General features: G+C 38.3%; 1 protein-coding gene across 4 annotated transcripts in view; it reads left to right on the top strand.

Annotated features, from left to right (window-relative positions):
- Positions 1-976: 976 nt before the first annotated feature.
- Positions 977-19,425, top strand: part of Tab2 (TAK1-associated binding protein 2) — a 37,159-nt gene continuing 18,710 nt past the window's right edge. For 2 of the 4 annotated variants that reach the window (XM_069057182.1, XM_069057181.1), the window contains exons 1-2: positions 980-1,216; positions 15,879-17,105. In XM_069057182.1, coding sequence (XP_068913283.1) covers positions 15,899-17,105 — 1,207 coding nt within the window. In that variant the 5' untranslated portion in view covers positions 980-1,216; positions 15,879-15,898. Of the gene's footprint in view, positions 1,217-15,878; positions 17,106-19,425 lie in introns of all 4 variants that reach the window. The other 2 variants (XM_069057183.1, XM_069057180.1) reach the window with 2 other exon arrangements.

Genomic DNA, 19,425 nt, shown 5'->3' with positions numbered 1-19,425 from the left:
ATCGCCAAAATACGTTTTTGATTTTAGCAGTAAAAATATTATTACTTACCACCCCTACTTTCTGATTCTACAGAAATAATTGTACAAATTTGTGAATAATACCTACCAACAGAAGTTATACTTGTAGATCTGGTATTAAACTGAACGGCAAATGAATTTCTAACTCTCCGCAAACTGTAAAAGGGTTTCATTGGAGTAACTATTCATTTTTCCGTAAATAATTTTCACAGTAATTCACCGAAACCCGCTGACTTAATCCTACAAACCACAGAACAACCTACAAACTACCAAATTTTTTTGACAAATGCTGTCCAAATTGGAAAATCATGGCATGTCATATTTAAAAATCTCCAAGTATTTTAAGATAAAAAAATAGCACCTTCAATGTTATTATTAGGATCATTTGAAGCGCAATAATTTCATCTTTCTATTGATACCATTACCTTCGCTGTAAGTTCAATTGGAGAGCAGGAATCACCAAAAACGTTCAATACAATGTTAATTGCCTATGTTCGAGTTTGAGAATGCACAGGCTGTATATTTGAATTTCCCTACATAACCTAATTCAACAGACAGCTTTACTACCAACTTAAATGCACTTTTTTCATTGCCTCCCCTCTCCTTATGCCAAAACATCGTGAATGGTCAATGGTGTATATATCGGGTGTTTTTTTAAATTTCACCTCGTAGTAGGCATTGAAGAATCGATTGTGAATGCACCATTCGTTTAAAACGTAAGATTTAAACAGCTGATCCGTGATCCGTGATCCGTAACCTGTATAGCGTGTTCACAATCGACTTTTCAACACCTACCATGAGGTGAAATTTACAAAAAAAACACCGATATAAAATATGTATAAATCTGAGCAATCCCAATAAACAGAAAGGTGTATTACGGTCTGCATAAGTTGCGGGCGTTTTATTGTGACCTACGTCGCTGTCAAATCGACTTTGTCGTCGGACCGCGTGAGGTCGCCTCGTGCGAACTTTCATTTCACGTGACAGAACTGTTCTATTTGTGTTCCACCAAAACCAAACTCAGTCTGCCACAACATACGACGCGAAGGTTGCAGTGTAAATTCTAACAAGTTCTCCGTAAATCCTCCGAAAAACCGTTCCTTCGACTTGTAACGAGCGCGAACCCCGTGCTAGTGAGTGCCGCCATCATGTTCCCGTCGACGGCAGCCCCCAGACAAGCCATTGTTATGTGATTCCGGTAGGCAAACACCCGATTATTGTCCATGTTTACGCAATTAGCTCCCGACACCAGATCGGATTTACGAATTTTCGCACCTGAACGACGTTTCGCCCACTGTCATTTTGTGGTATGCCAAACGTCAAGTTGGACGCCCCCGCTACGCTCACTTTAAAAAAAATAATAATGTAAATTTTTCTCGCCGTAAATATATCGCGCACCGAACACGACAAACAAGCCTAATAATATTTTTACGAAATGAATTATGTCCGGTGGGGCGGTTCGTTCCGCCGTTGAAAATTTCTTACTTTTCGCTCTCGACCATTCTGCACCGCGTCCGTCGCTCTATTTTTACCCGTCCTACCTGTTTTTCTGCTCCGGCTCGATCAAATCCTTGACCCCGAGGTCGGTTTCCTGCGGTGCATTGTGTTCTCGAACGCGTCGTATACAGGGTGGCGTCGCGACGCGCCAAGGTCGGGCCGCTGCCGTCGCCTCGGTTTTTTGGATGCGCTTTTCACGAAAAGTGGGTTACGTTCGTGCGACGTGGATTTTGGAGCGTTTGACAGTTCGCAGCGTGCTGTGACGTCACACGCGTGACAATCCACGCGTCAAAAACCGGATCCGGTGCGGCTCACAGTAATTACCGGATGACTAAGTTTCGGTTATTTTCGACGGGGAGAAGTTTTTCTAAGCTGCTAGAGATGTGCCGGTCCGACTTGAAAAATTCGCAATTTCGTGCAGCGCTCCCAATGCAAGGATGTTGATGAGTTTAGTAAATATTTATGGTCCGCAATGACGAAAACGGAATTAAATATTTGGACAGATAATTTGCCATCACTTTTTTTCACTGATAATAATAAGAGCACCTACACAAAATTCAACATTCAAATTCAAACCATCTTATTGTTTGTCTCCTCTCATCTTTCCTTACACTACAAGAAATCTAAACGTAATTAAATTATAAGTAAAAACAAAATCTAACGACTCAAGTTGTACCATATGTATATTATAGTTTACCTACAATTAAAGAATATGTTATTACCAGTTGTACAAAAATGAGCGGCATTAAAATGTTTTCTTTTTTTCATATTTTTTAATCACAAGAAGGGATAAAATATCCTATCTTAGACTCGAATACACCCTTGAGAAGTTCATCTATATGTTTTTTAATACACTATTAATCAATTGGAAGAAAGCACGAGTATTAGAAAATGAAGAGTTTGGCCTCCTCAAGGTCCAGATCCCATTGAAGTTTTATGGTCGAAATGTAGGAGAAATAGGTCTAAGCAGTCATCTAATTTGAGGAAGATGCTTTTAAAGAAATGGAAAGTTACTCCTAAGGGTGCAATGCTACAGAAAAACATATGTACATATTAATGATGTCTCAGTATATCAGTCATTAATTACAGTCTGTGGTGGTTGTTGCGAAAAAAGAAAAATTTGATTTGAAACCCTTCCATGTTCGCAGGAGTTGTTTTCATAATCGAAATCATTCAGATAACGCATTTTTAGTTGTTTTAAAGTACATATTTCGTTTCATTTGAAGGAAGGGTACTCAAATTTGTGAGGGTAAAGATGATTGGTGTAATATTTTGAAGATGTGCCAGAAAAGTGTTTGAAAATGAAAAGAAGTATGTATTAACGAGCTGACGAGCTCAACCACCGGATCCGAATCCGATCGAGCACGTGTCGGACGAAGTTAACAGACTAATAAATAACCATCAAATTATTTGTGCAAGCAAGAATTGTTTGAGAGGATTCGGTTAAGTTGGGATGGTGGGAAAGTTTTGAGTAACTTATTGTCCTGATCTATCACGTTGTAACTTGTGTGTTCTTTAGATTAAGAGATAAGATCCGTGGTTTGCAATTTCAATTAGGCTTCAATTAGAAGTTTTTGCAAGGTGATATTTTTTTTTGTTGGAATATACTGGGTGCCCCAAAATTCGCGGAACATCTTCGCAGTATGTTGTTAAGTAGTCCTTAAAATATCAGGTAAAAGTGTTTAAAAAAATCAATCTTCTTTTTTGTCGAAAATATGGACCTATTTGTTACACTAAATGTGGCAACATTTAAAAACATTCCTCTGGAAATTATTATTTGAGGTAAAACCGACATAAAATCACTTCTTGGAAATGCTGGAAATAATGAAGTAAACAATTGCAAACCTGATCACACTCATTCAGAATTATTATACAGAGTGTCTATAAAAGAACATATATCAAGAGTCCTGTGGAACTCGAATATACTTGATTTTTGCCGCTTTGTAGCATATTGTGGTGTCCAAATAGAAAAACAGAGGTTATGTAACTTCATTAATGACAGGTTCTTTAATTTTTACAATAAAAGCTATTAAACGCCTTCGTGCGGCAGCAATCCATACTCCAACCTTTAGAGGATGCAATTGGGTTTCTACAAATGCATGTGTATTTTCTGAACTCCATATTCTAGTTTTGTGCTTCGTCAAAAAAAAAACCTGATGTCTAATAATAATCTGCAAGCAAAGTTAAAAATTTAAATTGTTTAATTCAAATTCATTATTAGGAACCTGTCATCATTCAAATTGTTCAAAAACCAATTGCAGTATTCTAAGCGCCTCTCAGAAATACCTGGTCGAAGTTCTTGAAGTGTTGTGTTTTTGTGTGAATAGAAGTTCAGGTTTTTCTGACGGTACATCAGCCTGAAGTGATAACTTCCTGAGGGATTTTTTTGAGCTTTGTTCCATTCGATGGAGTAAATCTTCAACAATTTCTTCATTCACTGGCGCTCTTCCTACACTTTTACCTTTTTCAACAGTTGCCACAAATCTATCCACAATCCTTCTAATGTGTGGAATTAATTTGCTTCCACGATGTTGTCATTTGGAAATTTTGCGAAAAATTGTTCCTTGCAAGCGTCTATAGAATAAACCCACTCTCCATTCTGCAGGGTACCATTTCGGTAATACGACATCATAATGAAGGTGTTTTGCTCTAGCGATAAAACCATTGCGGTTTACTAAAAAGATTGCTTATTACTTACTGTAAACATAGGAAAATAAATGTCTTACCTTCGCTGCTTCCTAACTTGTTTTTGGTATTCACACTTCACACTTATGCGGAAAAACGTTTTACTCTTGATAAAGACTGTTGAAAAAAATCACAAGCAAAACAACTAAGACGCCGAACTCACAAACTGACGCTAAGATTTAATTATTAATAATTTGACATTTGTCATTTGACATCTAATTTGTGAGCTTCAACGACTCGACGTAGTTCGGCCAAAAAATATATAGAGCCGCACAATTCCACAGGACTCTTGATATATGTTCTTTTATAGACACTTTGTAGCATTGGCTAGTAAAAAAGAAATAAGGTACGGTCGGTGGACAAATAAAACTGGGACACTTAAAATTTAATCTATGTAAATCAGACCATTAAATTGACAATATATTTGTCAGTGTCTATACAGGGTGTCCCAAAAATGGCGTACTAACGGTGCACTGCGGTGTAGAAGAGACTACCGTAAACGTCAGAAAAATGTTAAAAAAATTCTATTGGACTTATTTTCTGATTTGGCGGCCTTTGAAAGTGGCACTTAACAGGTAAATTATTTTAAAATATATGTATTAAATTGTCATGACAGCTACCTCTAGTCGTACATAGTATCACAAAGTACAAGATTACTGACTACCAATATCTAATCCTGCATAATAGAGAATTTAAAAGCTTTGGAAATCGAAAAAAATATTTTAAATCCACTACGGTAACATTGCATGGTACATCTTTGTACATCTTTGTTTACATTATATTACCGTTAATAATAATAATAATAAAAATTGATTTTTTTTGTCTGAAAATTTGTTTCCATATTTTTTTCGTGTACATTTAAACATCCTCGATACAGTAGTAAGTAGTTAGTACGCCATTTTTGGGACCCCTGTATAATATGAATATGTCATACCAAAGTTAACCTATTTATGATAAAGCCGTAATTAAACGATGCAAATTTTCAAATTTTGACTTATGTGATTGTCATTTTTGTCCCAGTTTTATTTGTGCATCGACTGTACCTGTTCCAAATAAGGCCTACTAATGATATTGACTTAGTTATAGAAATCTTCAAATATACGACAACATAAGGGGTTCGTTTAGCATGAGTGCATAAAATTCAGACAAATGACCGTACCAGATATGTTCAAATTTCGCGGTAAAATAACATTGCAAAGTTCACCCACCAGTGTTGTTAAAAAGCGGGAAAAGTAAGTGTAAAGGCGGGTACAGATCAAGCGCGCCGTGCCGTGCGTTGCAGGCGCGGTCAGTTTGGACGGGTTACCGAAGTGGTTACCGAGCACAAACGCGCAACAACGCGCACGAACAAGCATTCGCAAACATTATCCGCTTGATGTCGGTACATCATCTGCTTGTTCGTGCGCGCTCGATTTGGACGGATTTTTTATGTTTGTCGGTGAATTCGTCAAGAGCGAACGCAAACAGCTGTCTAGATATCTCCAATTTAGTTAAAATGGAAGACGGTATTTTCGAATGAAACAAACGTACGAAACTCGGAACCTCTCCGAACACAGCCAAACATCCGCGCATTTGGTCAGTCTGGAGAGTTCTTCAAACATACACGAATTTTGTTAGCAAACGTTTGCAAACGTTTTGCACGGCACGGCGCGGATCGGCGCGCTTGATCTGTGCCCGCCTTAAGATTTTAAGGTATTTACTACAAATTTCTGTTTGAAAATAGCATTGCAGTATTCCTTGGAAAGTTCTTTTTCATTGCGTGCATTTATTTCATTCTGCTTTTAGCTTCTTTTCGTATCATATCTTAAACCTTTTAATGTGAGCTGGTTTTAATAAGGCCCGGCAGGGGAGTGGGCCTTATTAAAACCGTAGTGGGCTTTATTCTTGAATTATTATTTTGACAGAAAATCAAATAAGGGAAGTTGGTATTGTCCCTGATGTGACACTTGTGAAATGATAAGTACCTATGCGTATGTGCAAGAATTGTTCCGTTTGGCACCACGAAGCTTGTATAGGCCTAATAAAAGGATTATTTGTGTAGTTCATGCAAGTGAACGTTGTTTTTATTTAAGTATTCTAGAAGAAAATGGTGTTTTATTAACTTTTATCGAGAATTTAATGGGTGGGCCTTATTAAGCACATCATACGCAATAAGGTCCACAAAGAATGTTTTTTTTTGAAAAAGGAATAACTTCTTTGTTATTATTTTTTTATTTATATGTTTTATGCTGGTTATGTTAAGAAAAGAATAAACTTTCATTTACAACCCACATCCAAAGTTCTTACTTGTTTTTACTAACCGATATTTGAAAACAAAAAGTAGGTGGGCCTTATTTGGATCAGGTAACTTACAGTTTATTTTTTAATCAAAGAACCACAACACCGCAATTTACACCCAAAATAGAGCTGACAACATTGTACGCTTTTGACGTAGGGTGAAAAATCTCGTCATATAAAAATTGAGGTTATTAGAGATATTAGTAGTAGCGCAGCATGTTAATAAAGTTAATAACAACTAATGACAACTAATTTGAGAGTTTAATAAATGTCTTACTTTGCCAGGCATTTTTAATAACACGTTCAAATTTTAGCTGGGAGTTTGCGTACTTTCAAGGACATTAAAAATGACAGACGCTGGCTGGTATAGCCAACATATATCATTAAATTCCCTATATTTAGTAAAATTTTATATTTGCAAACTTAAATCAACAGGTCGTGGTTCTTTGATTAAAAAACAGACTATATGTAGTCAAAATCTTTTTTAATATTTAAAAGAAACGAGATCAAAGCTGCACCTTTTGAGCCCCAATTTTTTTTAGTATTTTTCTCTTTATTTTTTAACACGAGTTGACATTGCCCCACTGACACTGAGTTGTTCCGCGAATTTTGGGGCACAAGTATAATTGATTTAATGTCATACATATTTAATAATAATAAGTATAATAATCTAGATTCTATTTTTATATACACCCAACACCCATGTTTTTTTATACAGAGCGTTGTAAAGTTCGGAATAAATTCGATAAAATTGTAAGTATTCATTTCTGAGAAAAATCCTCGAAGAGGTCAACTTTGTTTTTAAAAACTGCATGTTGTACAGTACGTTATTTATGTTGACAGCTTGTCATATCCTAATAATGACGTCATCAATAATTTTTTTAAATGACAACCCCTACTTTTTTTATCTTTTTCTGGTAGACCTTCCTACTACTTAAACGACTAGTGAAAAAAATTGATACCTTACATAACAATTTTTTTGAGAAAATGACTAATTTTATTTAAAAAAATTTAACTTGATTTTTATTGTAAAAATTGTAATTGACCTCAAGCAAAAACAAACAAACATCTAAGGTTAACAATAAAATTTAACGCAAATGTTGAAATTGCCTCCCGCCAACTATTTGGCACTCACCGATACTTTGTGCACTGCGCTCAGTAATGTCAGGGCTTATTTGTTCTATTTCAGCGCGAATTTTCTTTCGCAAATTTTCTACATTGTTTGGTCCATTAAAATAAACCTTCGATTGTAACTAAACCCATTGAAAAAAAAATACGGTAAAAATTAAATTACCTAAATTTTTTGAAGTAAAATTTGTCATTTTCTCAAAAAAATTGTTATGTAAGGTATCAATTTTTTTCATTGATCGTTTAGCTAGTATGAAGGCGTACCAGAAAAATAAGAAAAAAATGGGGGTTGTCATTTAAAAAAATGATTGATGATGTCATTATTAGGAGATGACAAGCTGTCAACATAAGTAAAGTACCTACTGAACAATTTGCACTTTTTAAAAACAAAGTTCACCGGTTCGAGAATTTTTGTCAGAAACATACAGAACGCACTGTATAAAGTTGGTATTTACTAATCATCACCCAGTAGAGCAGTAGAACTAGTAAAGAGGAGCAAGTTTGCATAAAGAGTCTTTTAGTTGCAGGGAATATGTGGAGCTACACTTCGTTTACTTTAGCTGTAGAATAATAAAGTAATAGTAGAGTGCATTGATATGCTTTTTGTGACTTCCGTGGGGGTTTTGTTGTTACAAGCTGAATTATATATAAAATAGAAGCTTATCTACTGAGGTTTCAAAATCCCAAGGCCGTCAAAAAACGTCCTGTTCCAAAGGGCATTAAACTTAAAAAGCGAGTTAGATAGATGATCATCAAGAAGAATAAATGACAAAATTTTTGGTATATTTTTCACAAAAAGTTTTGTACAGCAAATATTTTTTTTAATATTTCTAAAATGGTCCGTGATTAAAGTTAACATTAGTCTCTTACGGGAGAATAAAATCGAACAAAACTTTAAACCCCAATATCTCAGTTTCAGATGGTTGAAAATCTAATTCATTTTACACAATTTTTTCGTTTCTATCGCGACATCTCTAAAACAAAAGCTCTAATCAAAATTTTGTATTCTTTATAAAAGTTTGTATTATCTTTTGTGTTCATACTAGTATCAGTTTTATAATTTTGTGAATTATAATAAAAACGTTATATAATTTAATGCAATGCAATGTAAATTTTCGGTGATTGGCTATAAGTCGCTACTAGGCGTCCCCACCCCGATGAACCATCTTTTATTGCACTTTTCTCCGTAGCTCCATTGCGCTTCCACACATTACAGATATTATCACCGGATATTATTTATTAATTATTACTATTATTTATGTACTCATAACAATACCAGTATATAACTAGTATATTATAACAAATCTATCTTTATACAATATTTCAAATTTAACCAAGGGGTAGATAGAAACAAAATAAACTCGCGTAGAATACCAATCAATAAAATATAAACATATTATAATAAATATGTATATAGCCTAGTTATGATACTGTTAAATCCATATTGAATTCTAAATGAAACGTTTAAAGTTAATAAAATTTCACTGGTCATCACTCATCAGAGCTTTCTGAATCACTTTGTGGAACTGGTGGAAGTGATGCGGCTGCTGTTATTGTTATTGCATTCCTGCAGGACTTCTGGGCCATGCACTTACAAGCACCTATGCACCCTAATGTACTTTTCTTGCATGTGCACACTTTTCTTGCACAATCTGAAATTACCAGATTATTAGTAGACCTATGAATGATTAGTAAAACAATATCTTACCTTTTTTGCACCCGCAAGAAGTTAAAACTGTAAATTTCTCTGGAAGTGGAGGCAATGTTGTTAAAACAGGTAAAACTTCGCCTTTCTCCTCCATTTACCAACCGAATTCTTCAATTGGAGGTAATTGTGGACAAGGAAGCATGGCATTCAGCCACACTTTAGTTTGATAATGCACTCTTAAGCAATGTTGCTTAAAAGCATCCTTCGTTGGTGGTAGCTTAGGAAATGATGTCGAAGCTGCCATGAGTCCACGCAAGGTGTTAATTGACGTAATATGTGCATTTTTTGAGTACAGGTTAAGGACAAAGTCATGCATATTACCGAAAATATCGTCGGAGAAATACTATTTAAATAGTGTGGGTGTGAATGATTTCTCTAATACCTTGCGTGGACTCATGGCAGCTTCGACATCATTTCCTAAGCTACCACCAACGAAGGACGGTCTTAAGCACATTGCTTAAGAGTGCATTATCAAACTAAAGTGTGGCTGAATGCCATGGTTCCTTGTCCACAATTACCTCCAATTGAAGAATTCGGTTGGTATATGGACGAGAAAGGCGAAGTTTTACCTGTTTTAACAACATTGCCTCCACTTCCAGAGAAATTAACAGTTTTAACTTCTTGCGGGTGCAAAAAAGGTAAGATATTGTTTTACTAATCATTCATAGGTCTACTAATAATCTGGTAATTTCAGATTGTGCAAGGAAAGTGTGCACATGAAAGAAAAGTACATTAGGGTACATAGGTGCTTGTAAGTGCATGGCCCAGAAGTCCTGCAGGAATGCATTAACAATAACAGCAGCCGCATCACTTCCACCAGTTCCACAAAGTGATTCAGAAAGCTCTGATGACCAGTGAAATTTTATTAACTTTAAACGTTTCATTTAGAATTCAATATGTATTTAACAGTATCATAACTAGGCTATATACATATTTATTATAATATGTTTATATTATATTGATTGGTATTCTACGCGAGTTTATTTTGTTTCTATCTACCCCTTGGTTAAATTTGAAATATTGTATAAAGATAGATTTGTTATAATACTGGGTGCCCCAAAATTCGCGGAACAACTCAATGAGGCAATGTCAACTCATGTTAGAGAATAACTAGAAAAATAATTAAAAAATTCTATACCTCTTAGATTTGAAGATATGGAGGCTCAAAAGGTGCAGCTTTGATCTCATTTATTTTAAATATTAAAAAAGATTTTGACTATTTGTCTTTTACTAACCAGTGGCCTAATAATTCTGAACGATTGTGATCAGGTTTGCAATTATTTTCTTCATTATTTCCAGCATTTCCAAGTAGTAATTTTACGTTCGTTTTACCTTAAATAGCGCACGGCAACATGGCTTTGATTTTTCCCTTTCATTTCCATGGATACAACAAAAATGAAATATTTGCAGACTATTGGGATGCATGGAATGTTTTTAAATGTTGCCACATTTAGGGCCAGTTCACAGAAGCGAAATTATGTTAATCGTAATCAAATGCGAGATTAACTGAACACGTGATCAGATTGAACCAATCGAAGTTTCGGATTCATGGGTTAATCGTGCATTAAAATTTAATTCGAATTAAATATTTAATTCTCTTTCTATAAACTGGCCCTTAGAGTAACGAATAAGTCCATATCTTCTACAAAAAAGAAGATTGATTTTTTTAAACATTTTTACCTGATGTCTTAATGACTACTTAACAACGTACTACTATGTTGTTCCGCGAATTTTGGGGCACCCAGTATACTAGTTATATACTGGTATTGTTATGAGTACATAAATAATAGTAATAATTAATACATAATATCCGGTGATAATATCTGTAATGTGTGGAAGCGCAATGGAGCTACGGAGAAAAGTGCAATAAAAGATGGTTCATCGGGGTGGGGACGCCTACTAGCGATTTATAGCGAATCGCCGAAAATTTACATTGCATTGCATTAAATTATATAACTTTTTTATTATACTTCACAAAATTATAAAACCGATACTAGTATGAACACAAAAGATAATACAAACTTTTATAAAGAATACAAAATTTTGATTAGAGCTTTTGTTTTAGAGATGTCGCGATAGAAACGAAAAAATTGTGTAAAATGAATTAGATTTTCAACCATCTGAAACTGAGATATTGGGGTTTAAAGTTTTGTTCGATTTTATTCTCCCGTAAGAGACTAATGTTAACTTTAATCACGGACCATTTTAGAAATATTAAAAAAAATATTTGCTGTACAAAACTTTTTGTGAAAAATATATCAAAAATTTTGTCATTTATTCTTCTTGATGATCATCTATCTAACTCGCTTTTTAAGTTTAATGCCCTTTGGAACAGGACGTTTTTTGACGGCCTTGGGATTTTGAAACCTCAGTACATAAGCTTCTCTTTTATATATAATTCAGCTTGTAACAACAAAACCCCCACGGAAGTCATTTTTATGCATATATTGGAGCGCCGAGCACTCTACTATAATGTGATTTTCATCTCCTTGTTCGGATTGGCCACTTGAGTCTGTTTCTTGGACGACCCGTAACGAAGGGCACGTGATTACTATATTGCTTAAGTGACCGAAGTATGTACATATAGACAAATTAATGTCAGTATATGTTATTCTTCGTTAAATAAGATTATGTATATGGCTCTCACGAACCCTTCGGCATTTGCTACTTACTGTCTACTAAATGTAATATTTTAATTAAAAAAGGTAAAATACATTCAAATTGATAGGCACAAAATTGTAAAATGGTAATAGAAACGTTCAATTTATTATCAAAAGGAAATGGTGGGCGGGGATTTAATTGTTGCACTTACTAACTCAACATATCACAACTTTTGATTCGCTAAAAAATTCTGCACCGATGGTATGTATAATCACACAAAATAAAAAACGTGAGAGACGATGAATCTTTACTTAAAACTTATTAAGAGTATCACAGAATTATTTTACTTTTTTGAGGTTTTTCCTTTTAAAATGCATCCGGAGTCGACATAAAAAATATTTCTTAGATACATTTTTGGAATGTTCGTAAGACTCAACTAATATTTGTCAAAGATTAAGAAGCAGTAAATGTGCGAAATATCACACACATCTTAAAATTAGATATGAGATAAACTGATAAAAGTGGTACTTTACACGGAGCGTCGTAAATACATAATATAAATTTGATATAAAGATTCTTTTTGTTCGACACTGTCAGAATTTGAGAATTTTCTCCTGTGTGAACGGATTTTGATAAATGTCACAACTTGTCAAAACGAAACGTCAAGCTAATTTTAACGATTTTAAACGATTTGGAGCGTCTAAAGTCACTGTAACGTTTTTCATATTGCCGTTTCGATTTTTCAGGTTTCAAAGGCGACAATGCTCAATTTATAATATTCTTTAAATCTGGATGAGTAGGTACACCTAGAACTGAAACATCGTAATTTTCTTCCGACATTTTTACAAATTTTTTCAAAATGAATTGTTTTATTTCTGTCGTTTCTATAGCGACGTGGTGACATGTGAGCCGACTTTATTTTTATTGACAGCGAAGGAAATTTTACGTTTAATTTTATAATTACAAATTTTTGGTTGCACACAAAATGTGTACACCGTGGCTGGGAAATTCTTTGACGACCTCGAGATTGTCTTGCCTCGGCCTAAACGGCCTCGGCGACAATTTTTCTCTCGCTACGTCAAAGAACGATTTCGCATCCTTGATATACAAATAACTATTAAATAGGTCGGTTTTTCCGAAAAGTAATGCTCGAGTGTTCCAAAAAGTTCACTCACCGCTCAAGTTGCTTTGACAAGCGGAACTGTTTTTCGGAAGCTGGAGTAGAAGTCATTTCGGAAAACTAACAGTACTTGGGCAACAATATTTCGCTTTGATGAGGTCAACGACTGTGCCGCACCTTATAAACACTCGAAAAAAACCAGACGAATAACCAAGTTATTGTTGCAAACATTGGGTAAAATAGTATGTAGATTCCTCCGGTGAGCCGAGAGAGACGAAGACGTGCGCTGTACCACCGGATTTGTGTCCAGTTGGTCGATGGTTGCGGAACGAATTAAGATGCAAATCGTCCCGGTCCATTGCAGTGGAGTAGTTATTTCTGGTCAGGATTGGCAATAATAATTACAAAGCACCACAGCGTGAGTCCATCGAAATGGTGCATCAGCGGTTGAATCAAGTTCGGCAATCGGAGTCGTATCGCATCTACTAAAATAAGCCGACTCCATGCGGTCGAAAACGATCAGGAAGAAGTAGGTCTTTTGGAAAAAACTCAACTGGTGGGTCCGTTTGCCAGTGATTTATGTCGGACATGTCAGGCGCGACGACAACCGAATTGAGGAAGATAAGTGATCGGGAGGTGTGGACGTTTTGTCGGTTGATATGAAAAACGTCGAGGTTCGTCGGAGGCTCCTCCCGGTCGGTGGAGAGCGCGTCCGCGGTATATCTGACATTCCCAACTGTCGGAGAGGAATAAGGTCGCTTCTAATAATATTTCTGCCTCTTGGGCAGAAGACGAGGAGGCAGACGGAGGAGGACCGAGCGAGCGATCGATGCGTCTGCATCCAGTGTCGAAAAGGTGTGACGGGTATTTCTGGACAGTCTTGGCAATTAGCGGAAACGAAAATAGAGTGTACCTACATTATTTTGGTGTTTACCGATTAAAAATACACATTTTACGTAACCGTCAGTGATTGATTTCGGGACGTAGGTAACGGAGCAAACTGAGTGTGAACTCGTCGGAGGAAGAGGGGAACGGTCGCGGTCCATTGCCACCGCCTCCGGTGCACCGTCGCCGCCACCGATCATCTCTCCCATAAGACGCAGAATATTATTTTTACAGGCGAGGAATGCCAGAAATGCCAAACATCTGAAGTTAATTAAGGTGGATGGAAGGTATTTATAGAGGCGGTGCGTCGGGCGCTCCCGTCTCGGGAGAAAAAGTCAAGAATCGAGTGGAAATCGGCGATGGTGGTGATCGACAGGTTCGTTGACATGCTGTCGGAAAAATTTCAAAATCCCGGAGAATGTTTTCGGTGACATCACCACGGCCGGGTCTGGCGGCTAGCGAAAACGGTGTTCCCGCCTTTCGGACCAGAACGGTCGACCGGGATCGCGCAAATTGGGCAGAGCGAAGCTGAATGGGTGGCTTTTCGCTTAATAATCGGCTATTTCGGTGTGAAAATTCGCGCGAAATCACATGAAAGGTGTCGCTCGCTTGCCAATATCACACCTCCGGTATCGCACCACCTGTTAGGATCGACCGCCGTTGCCAAGTTCACTTTTCTACGATTCGGTGGATTTCGAAATGACGTATTCGATCCAGATTTAGTGGCAGATGGACCCGGTACTCTGCTCTCTACTTTTAAGAAGATTTTTATCATTTGGGAAGATGCTTCCCAGAAAGGCATCAGTTTTGAATCAATCACTTTCTTCCCTCTTTCTTCACAATCTTTCTGTGCCAATAAAAAGAATACTGTTAGATCTTCTCGTTCGAGGCTATCTGGTCTACAATGGTACAAATACTGAAATGTTTTTGTTATCCAATGAACCTCAAAATGATGTATGTACCAGGTACTGCTTTAGTGACAAGGCAAATGATAGGTCTTGGTAGATGGAATCATATCCGTACTGGAGCCATATCGGAAGCATTTTTGGTATCTGTTGGAACGAAAATAGCGGAAGAGAAAGTGAAGGTACGCAATTCGTTAGTACCATGGAAGATTCGAAGTCTGGTACTTTTTTTAAAAGTGGCCCAGGGTTTGTACTTGAATTAATGGTTCTGAATAAATTTCGCCAGCTTCCTAGATGGAGATGATTCTAGAACTCCCAATACATCAAAATCCAAACTTAATCTTTTCCTCTGGACGTCAATAAAAAAAAGTAATGTTTTCAATAATGATTTCTGAAATCTTTTTTTTTAATCTGAATTGTGAACGCTACCACAAACGCCGAAAAAAGATGCCACCTGATTTTTGGACACGTTTGGCATCATATTTTTAACTTGACAAATACGAAGAAGAAACACCAACTTGTTGCCAAAATTATGCACAAGCAAAAAATAGAATGTAGCACAATGGGGAATATATTTTGACTGTCGTGGTTCGTCCAAGCGAAGTTATGTCACCTGGGAAAACATCTTCGGTTGTTGCATGCGAGGTCGGCGAGGTCAGAGAGTGTGCTCGGTGTTGCCAACTCCCGCAATAAGAAACGTCAAAAGTGACAGTTACACCCACAAGTCGGTACGTTTTTGTCGTGGCATAATAATTAGTTAAGTCGGCTCACAAAGCTTTTAAAATGCGCGTGGGACGCGTCTGAATCTAATTTATCGGATAATAAATTTTTGCCAGTTTTTGGTGTCGACGGATTGTGCATCCGGCGCGCAAATAGAGAGACAGAGAACGTTGCTTGACGTTGCACAGGGAAATTGAATCGTTTTTTCTTGGGGTATTGGTGGACGAGTATCGTCAGGTGCGTCGCAAGATTCCGCTTCAGGACCTATATTTTTTCTGATCTATGTGGAATGTGGGCAGAGATGACGCTGCGATTTGTTTTTTTTTTCTTTCAGATAGACCATAATGGCCGGCCATGTTTGCCGGAAGGAGGCGCAGGTCGTCCAACATCCGTGTGATGCAGTTGTTTCATGAACTAAAGCAGCAATTCCCAACTGTCCCCGACCACGTTGTGAGCGCTTGCATAGCGACCCACGCCCATTCAAATTCGCCAGGTAAAGATACGACAATCCGAGAGATCTTGGAAGCGGCAGCCGCCCTCAACCAACAAGAGCCGATGGGACGCTCTCCACCGCCCGCCCAAGAACCACCCACCCTCACCCACCTCGACACTCATCCCTCGTCCCCGGAGAGCAGCCACGTCCCAGAAGAAGAAGAAGCAACCGCGACCGAACGAAACCGATCCGAAATGAACGACAGTGAGAGTGACATTAATCGAAATGTTGTGAAGTCTACCGGTGTTACGTTTTCGAAAAAGTTCGAGTCGGTCAGTGTGTGCACCTCAGCGCAGACGACGACCACGACCAAAGGCAGGAGCACGTTCTTCGTGAAGAGGCCCGACCGACTGGACATCAAGCCGGACTCGGCGGAGTTTCCCAAAGACCAGCGGCGCCACATTCAGCCGTCGGAGAAGTGCAAGGACGTTTACAAACTGTTGAACTCGGACAACGTGAGTGAGAAGCCGCCGAGGTCGCCCATCACCCACAAGCGCCTCGCCAACAGCGCCAAAAGTTCGCCGACGAGGCACGAGCCAACGGTTCGGTCCCCGCTGGCGTCGCCCGAGGCATCGAAAAGACTGCAGCAGAACCCCGACGAGTTCAAGAAGAGGGAGACGGCGTCGACGCCGACCCAGACCACCGACACCCTCATGGGAGGCAACAGCGTCAACCTGTCCGTCAACGTCAACTGTTCCATGGACATGGTGCAGAGTCCCACCAAGCGCAAGTCCATCCTGCAGATGATGCCGCAGCAGCCCTGGCTGCCGGAACCCCTCTCGCCGAGGAGCTACACCAGCGTCAACTTGACGCTGAGACCTCCCTCGTCCGAACCCCAACCTCCCATAGACATAACGTCGCAGAACTCGAGTCTGACATATTCCACTAGCAGTTTCGATTCGCAGAAAGGTCTCCAGAGTCGGCTTCAGATCACGGTGGGACCGGGAGGCGGCAGCGTTTCGGCGACGAGGACCAGGCCGAGGAGTAGCTACCACCCGGAGGATCGACTGGAAGAGGTGGTGCCCTACAGGGCCGGCTCCCTTAACAATCTGGCGGCGACCAGCGAACGTAAGTTCTAACACTTAAGCGGTACCGTTATTTGGTCGTGGAGGTAGTACCCATTCGGTAATAACAATAAGTGAGGCGGCGCACACGGAGAGTTAAATTATTGTTACGTATTGCGAATTCACGTGATGTTGACTCAATGGGTGGGTGTCCAGCGGACCAAGTCGTTGTTCGACGGTACGGTACGTACTCGTGTCGACGAAAAACTTGGTAGCGAGCAGCTCAAATAGTAAAGTTGTAATAAAATTTTCACCGAGGAAATAGCTATTTTTGCGTTAAGAGGATTCTCCTTTGGGAAGAGTTTACAGGAAACACCCACCTGATGGTACGACAAGTGCTGAAAGCACGAAACCTGTCGCTTTTAACAATTATTTTTACATGGTGTGGTGGGAAATTTTTTTGCGCAAATTAAAATAGATGCCAAAAAGTTGCAGATGATCGCCGATTACCTTTAGTCTTATCTCAGTTGTTTGGTGTGATTGTTTGGTACCCAATTTGTGTGATCCGTCGATAATACTGATTAGCAGCAAATTGGAAAAACGTGTAGACTGGATTGTACATCTGGTACTGCTCCATTCCTTTTTCTTTGCAAACCTTCACGGATTCGTGTTCGTGCCCGTAGCTCACGCCTCCGTTCACTCAACAATTGATAATCCCAAGTTCAAGACTGACCCATAAACCCGCCCACTCTTTCAGCTATCCATCAATATTTTTCCCCGTCCGGTGCCAAAATCGGAACGACTTTACATATTTTCGTCGAACGACCATTCGACGTTGTCGCCCGGTCTCTCTCGATTCGATTTGGCCTGCACCTCAAGAAATTACCTGGACGCGTTATTAATGTAGCGGGCATCTATCCGGCTCGAAGGACCAGGTGTCACCGCCACCTTGGATTCGTCCGTTCTGGCGCATCGTAAACATACGTGATTCATTTGCGCGGTCTATTTGGTATTCTTGTTGTGAAGCGTGCCGTGTTCTGTGCGGTTCGCCGTTACCGCTAGCTTCACAGGTATCCCCGTGTTTTACAAATCAGGTGTTTGCAAACCCACCGGCGTCTATAAATATAACGTGGGCGGCCCACGCAACCTGAGGGCGTAATTTTAAAAGCAACAAGGCCGCCGGCCGACGTGCATCCATCTATAATGACGACGTGGAATCGAATCTGGTTCGCAAATGGGCCCCCCAACGATGCCGATCTGACACTCGTTGTTTTCTCGTGGTAAAGAAGCTAATGGTTCGGTTTGTTTATTGTTTTTTTTTTTTTTTTTGGGTAGAAGATCTTGTCAATTTGGGTTAGGATTTAAAGACGACTGTGTAAGTGTTTCGTGTAAAGGTTACCATACCCACCCGTGTACAATCGGTTATGTTACAACACGAAACTAGTGGGCTTTTTATAACTCGTATTGTTCTTAATGTAGAGCTCAACAATGTTTTCTCCTTATTGCTTTAGTACATTCTCGACTTAATTTTGTTCCGTATTGCTGAGTAATTTGATCAGCGTCATTATTTTTACATCAGCGTTCTTTATGGTTTTTTAATTTATATAAACTAGGCAAAAATGAATAGGGAATTCGACAATTTTTCTTGGAAAGCAAAATAATTGCCCCAATCCTCCCACGTATTTTTAAACACTAGATAAATTTAAAATGTTACAGGTACTTGAAACATTACATTTAATGTGTAGATTAATATATTTGTAACACATTTCATTACCAATTTTAAACGGTATTTATAAAAAATTCAAAAAAGGAAAAATTCCCTATTCATTTTTGCCTAGTTTATTTTGTCACGTTTATTCCACCTAGTTTAATGAGATTAACACAAATTATGGATGGTGGTCCAACTCGGTGACACCGGTTTAATATTCCCTTTTATTTTACATTAGTTTTTGTCTACGGCAGCACTCGCGTATACAGGTTTGCGATTATGGATGGAACCGGCTCCGTCCTGCTAAAATGGTTTAAGCTAGAACCCTGAAATTTTAAATGCGCTTAGGACTCATTAAAAGCTACTTATCAAATTAAAAACAAAGAAAAATATCCATAAGTTTTCAAAATACAAAGCCAAGTTAATTTTTTTTTATGGGAACATGGGTTAAAAAGCTTTTTTTTTTAATTAAAAAATTTTTTGAAAAATCTTTCTAAACCCAGATAAAAAAAATTTGTTACACAGTCTAGGACTGGTTTACAAATCTATGAGGGGCATGATGACCAACTCAATAGACCGGGACCAATGGCTTAACGTGACTTCCGAATCACGAGACAGAATATAGCCTCTTTTTTTTTCATTTTTTAATTTCGCCCTGGGTCGGAATCGAACCCGC

The sequence above is a fragment of the Tenebrio molitor genome, chromosome 9, assembly GCF_963966145.1.
Source record: "Tenebrio molitor chromosome 9, icTenMoli1.1, whole genome shotgun sequence".
NCBI classification, from domain to species: domain Eukaryota; kingdom Metazoa; phylum Arthropoda; class Insecta; order Coleoptera; family Tenebrionidae; genus Tenebrio; species Tenebrio molitor.
This window is presented reverse-complemented; position numbering and strand designations above follow the sequence as displayed.